At 44.5% G+C, this 5,000-nt stretch overlaps 2 protein-coding genes across 2 annotated transcripts in view; one reads left to right on the top strand and one right to left on the bottom strand.

The window, feature by feature from the left end:
* LOC112231423 overlaps positions 1-5,000 on the top strand; it is a gene marked incomplete in the record, with an annotated part of 690,592 nt that overhangs the window by 147,461 nt on the left and 538,131 nt on the right.
* supt6h (SPT6 homolog, histone chaperone and transcription elongation factor) overlaps positions 1-5,000 on the bottom strand; it is a 51,671-nt gene that overhangs the window by 4,237 nt on the left and 42,434 nt on the right. The window contains exons 30-33 of the mRNA XM_042311718.1: positions 3,714-3,859; positions 3,129-3,221; positions 2,877-2,990; positions 1,768-1,892 (exon numbers count right to left, since the gene is read on the bottom strand). Coding sequence (XP_042167652.1) covers positions 1,768-1,892; positions 2,877-2,990; positions 3,129-3,221; positions 3,714-3,859 — 478 coding nt within the window. The remainder of the gene's footprint in view (positions 1-1,767; positions 1,893-2,876; positions 2,991-3,128; positions 3,222-3,713; positions 3,860-5,000) is intronic.

Raw genomic sequence — 5,000 nt, 5'->3', positions numbered from 1 at the left:
TGGGAGAGATGAGGTCAGGGACAAGGTCCACACAATAGAAATAGAATGAACGGAACCTCCAACCCTGGCAATTTGACTGGTAAACTCGTGGGTACACTCGCAATGGCTGCATGGTATTGTGTAGCAATAATTTCCATGGTAATGTAGAATATTCATTTAAATTATGTTAACTGATGTGGCTCATGCAATGGAATATATTTTTTGTAAATCAAAGCAGATTGATGGGTACATGTCCTGCTTTTACTTCCTGCTTTGCTCCTATGGGCACACTCAAAATGGCTGCCAGTCCACCCATTATGGCATCATTTACTTGGAGACACCCCTTCTCATTCATTCTATTTCTATGGTCGTCAACCACTCACCAAGGTTAGGGGTTAGTTAGCTGTAGTCATGGTAACTCACCGTGGTTAGGGGTTAGTTAGATGTAGTCATGGTAACTCACCGTGGTTAGGGGTTAGTTAGCTGTAGTCATGGTAACTCACCGTGGTTAGGGGTTAGTTAGCTGTAGTCATGGTAACTCACCGTGGTTAGGGGTTAGTTAGCTGTAGTCATGGTAACTCACCGTGGTTAGGGGTTAGTTAGCTGTAGTCATGGTAACTCACCGTGGTTAGGGGTTAGTTAGCTGTAGTCATGGTAACTCACCGTGGTTAGGGGTTAGTTTGCTGTAGTCATGGTAACTCACCGTGGTCAGGGGTTAGTTAGCTGTAGTCATGGTAACTCACCGTGGTTAGGAGTTAGTTAGCTGTAGTCATGGTAACTCACCGTGGTTAGTTTGCTTTAGTTATGGTAACTCACTATGGTTAGGGGTTAGTTTGCTTTAGTCATGGTAACTCACTATGGTTAGGGGTTAGTTTGCTTTAGTCATGGTAACTCACCATGGTTAGGGGTTAGTTTGCTTTAGTCATGGTAACTCACCATGGTTAGGGGTTAGTTTGCTGTAGTCATGGTAACTCACCGTGGTTAGGGGTTAGTTTGCTGTAGTCATGGTAACTCACCGTGGTTAGGGGTTAGTTAGCTGTAGTCATGGTAACTCACCGTGGTTAGTTTGCTTTAGTCATGGTAACTCACTATGGTTAGGGGTTAGTTTGCTTTAGTCATGGTAACTCACCATGGTTAGGGGTTAGTTTGCTGTAGTCATGGTAACTCACCGTGGTTAGGGGTTAGTTAGCTGTAGTCATGGTAACTCACCGTGGTTAGTTTGCTTTAGTCATGGTAACTCACTATGGTTAGGGGTTAGTTTGCTTTAGTCATGGTAACTCACCATGGTTAGGGGTTAGTTTGCTGTAGTCATGGTAACTCACCGTGGTTAGGGGTTAGTTTGCTGTAGTCATGGTAACTCACCGTGGTTAGGGGTTAGTTAGCTGTAGTCATGGTAACTCACCGTGGTTAGTTTGCTTTAGTCATGGTAACTCACTATGGTTAGGGTTAGTTTGCTTTAGTCATGGTAACTCACCATGGTTAGGGTTAGTTTGCTGTAGTCATGGTAACTCACCATGGTTTAGTTAGTTTGCTGTAGTCATGGTAACTCACCGTGGTTCCTGTTAGTTTGCTGTAGTCATGGTAACTCACCCTCCATTAGGGGTTAGTTAGCTGTAGTCACACCCTGTAACTCACCATGGTTAGTTTGCTTTAGTCATGGTAACTCACTATGGTTAGGGGTTAGTTTGCTTTAGTCATGGTAACTCACCATGGTTAGGGGTTAGTTTGCTGTAGTCATGGTAACTCACCGTGGTTAGGGGTTAGTTTGCTGTAGTCATGGTAACTCACCGTGGTTTGCCACGTGGCTGGTATCCCAGTATGAACTTCCCTGGCAGGTCTTTACAGGCTGAGACAAAGTAGGGTATGAACGTAGGCTTCTCCTTCTTAGACCTGATCAACAACTCCTCCATTTTCTACCAGACAGACAGGGACGGGGAGAGACAGGGTGATGAGGGGATGAATAGAAAGGATATGTAGCTCTATAAATAAAGAAAATAAGAGACAAACTATGGTCACTGGAGAGATCACGTTTTCTAAACAGGAAGGAGGTTATTTTCTTTGTAAAAACAAATATTCTGTCAGAGACTAAGTGAATCAAAATAGACACTTCTGTAATAGTGTCACATTCTGTGGTTAAGACAACATCCCCCCATACTTTCCTATCCCCTCCATTATTCTCCCCCCCGTACTTTCCTGTCCCCTCCATTATTCCCCCTGTACCTTCCTGTCCCCTCCATTATTCTCCCACAGCCAGTACCTTCCTGTCCCCTCCATTATTCGCCCCGTTTTACCTTCCTGCCCCCTCCATTATTCCCCCCCTCTCCAGACGTACCTTCCTGTCCCCCACCATTATTCCCTCCATACCTTCCAGGTGACAGTGGTGGTTCTCTCCCTTGCTGCTGGGCCTGAGTACCTTCCTGTCCCCTCCATTATTCCCCCCGTACCTTCCTGTCCCCGTTCCATTATTCCCCCCCCTTCCTTCCTCTCTCCATTATTCCCCCACACCCTGTACCTTACTGTCCCCTCCATTATTCCCCCTGGTTCTCTGTACCCTCCTGTCCCCTCCATTATTCTCCCCTCCATTATTCCCCCACACCCTCCTGTCCCCTCCATTATTCCCCCTTCTCTGTATAATACCTTCCTGTCCCCTCCATTATTCCCCCTCTGTACCTTCCTGTCCCCTCCATTATTCCCCCGTACCTTCCTGCCCCCATTATTCGCCCTGTACCTTCCTGCCCCCTCCATTATTCCCCCTGTTTACCTCCTGTCCCCTCCATTATTCCCCCTGTACCTTCCTGTCCCCTGCCATTATTCCCCCGTTTACCTTCCTCTCCTCTCCATTATTCCCCCTACTGGTTCCCCGTACCTTCCTGTCCCCTCCATTATTCCCCCCGTACCTTCCTGTCCCCTCCATTACAGTCCTGGAAGTACTTGTGTCCCAGCAGGTCACGAGCGAACGCTGCCATTGGCTGAATATAACGAGCTGTGATCTCATCAAGATCCTCAAACTCCTAGAGAGAGAAAGGGAGAGACGAGGGACAGAGAGAGAGAGGAGGAGGGGGAGAGAGGAGGAGGGGGAGAGAGATTAGTTTGAGTTGTGGAACAGGCATGTGGACAACCCATCTCTCACACACACACACGGTCCTCACCTCAGTGTTGATCCAGAGTGTGTGTCCCAGGCTGAAGGCGTTCTCCTTGCCCTCCTCTCTCACATCAACATGCTGGTAGATGCCGTCAGCTACCTACACATAACACATCTGATTAGCATCTAACGACAAATTCATCCACCTGTCAGTCAACACACGGCGAAATTAACGGTTCATTGAATGAGGGAATTATTTTATAAAGACGAACAGTATTTGGTTGTAATTGAAATGTTGCAGGTAGGCCAACCACCCTCCAGGAGATTCCAGGAGAGCTACTGGGCATGCAGGCTTTTGGTGCAGCCCTGCTCGGACACACAACATTGTAAAGAAAATCTGCAGTTCCAACAGGACCTTGATAAGCTGACTGGTGTTTGAGCAGGGTTAGATCAAAAGCCTGCACAGCCAGTAGCTCTCCAGATGGAGGGTTGACCTGTGTTTTATACAGTAGCCTATCAGGACACTATTTTACTGTGGGTGGGGGGGGTTATGCACCCATCTACATCCCCTCCCCTCTCCAGACGTCCCCTCCCCTCTCCAGACGTCCCTTCCACGTGACAACGTCTCCCTGACCTATCACCCCCTCCATACCTTCCAGGTGACAGTAAGGTGGTTCTCTCCCTTGCTGCTGGGCCTGATAACAACATCTCCCTGGTCCATGGACTCCATCATCTTCTCAGCCTGCTTGAAGTTGATGTTGTGGAAGGATGGGTGTGCAATCACACGTTTTATATAGGCTGGAGAGAGAAGAGAGCGGGCAAGAGGGCGAATGGAGGGAGGAAAAAGAGGGAGGATGGGAAAGAAAAGGGGAATAACTTTAAGAACATTGAAGTCTTCTTTTGTTCACAAAGTTTAATATAAACATATTTCAGCCCCGACCCTGACCCAGTGTACTAACTGGTTCTCTGTATAATACTGTTTACTAACTGCTTCTCTGTATAATACTGTTTACTGGCTGTTTACTAACTGGTTCTCTGTATAATACTGTTTACTAACTGGTTCTCTGTATAATACTGTTTACTAACTGCTTCTCTGTATAATACTGTTTACTAACTGGTTCTCTGTATAATACTGTTTACTAACTGGTTCTCTGTATAATACTGTTTACTAACTGCTTCTCTGTATAATACTGTTTACTAACTGGTTCTCTGTATAACACTGTTTACTAACTGCTTCTCTGTATAATACTGTTTACTAACTGGTTCTCTGTATAATACTGTTTACTGGCTGTTTACTAACTGCTTCTCTGTATAATACTGTTTACTAACTGGTTCTCTGTATAATACTGTTTACTAACTGGTTCTCTGTATAATACTGTTTACTAACTAGTTCTCTGTATAATACTGTTTACTAACTGCTTCTCTGTATAATACTGTTTACTGGCTGTTTACTAACTGCTTCTCTGTATAATACTGTTTACTAACTGCTTCTCTGTATAATACTGTTTACTGGCTGTTTACTAACTGCTTCTCTGTATAATACTGTTTACTAACTGCTTCTCTGTATAATACTGTTTACTAACTGGTTCTCTGTATAATACTGTTTACTAACGGCTTCTCTGTATAATACTGTTTACTAACTGCTTCTCTGTATAATACTGTTTACTAACTGGTTCTCTGTATAATACTGTTTACTAACTGGTTCTCTGTATTATACTGTTTACTAACTGCTTCTCTGTATAATACTGTTTACTAACTGCTTCTCTGTATAATACTGTTTACTGGCTGTTTACTAACTGGTTCTCTGTATAATACTGTTTACTAACTGCTTCTCTGTATAATACTGTTTACTAACTGGTTCTCTGTATAATACTGTTTACTGGCTGTTTACTAACTGGTTCTCTGTATAGTACTGTTTACTAACTGCTTCTCTGTATAA

Source organism: Oncorhynchus tshawytscha, linkage group LG33 (assembly GCF_018296145.1).
Source record: "Oncorhynchus tshawytscha isolate Ot180627B linkage group LG33, Otsh_v2.0, whole genome shotgun sequence".
In the NCBI taxonomy this organism is placed as follows: domain Eukaryota; kingdom Metazoa; phylum Chordata; class Actinopteri; order Salmoniformes; family Salmonidae; genus Oncorhynchus; species Oncorhynchus tshawytscha.
This window is presented reverse-complemented; position numbering and strand designations above follow the sequence as displayed.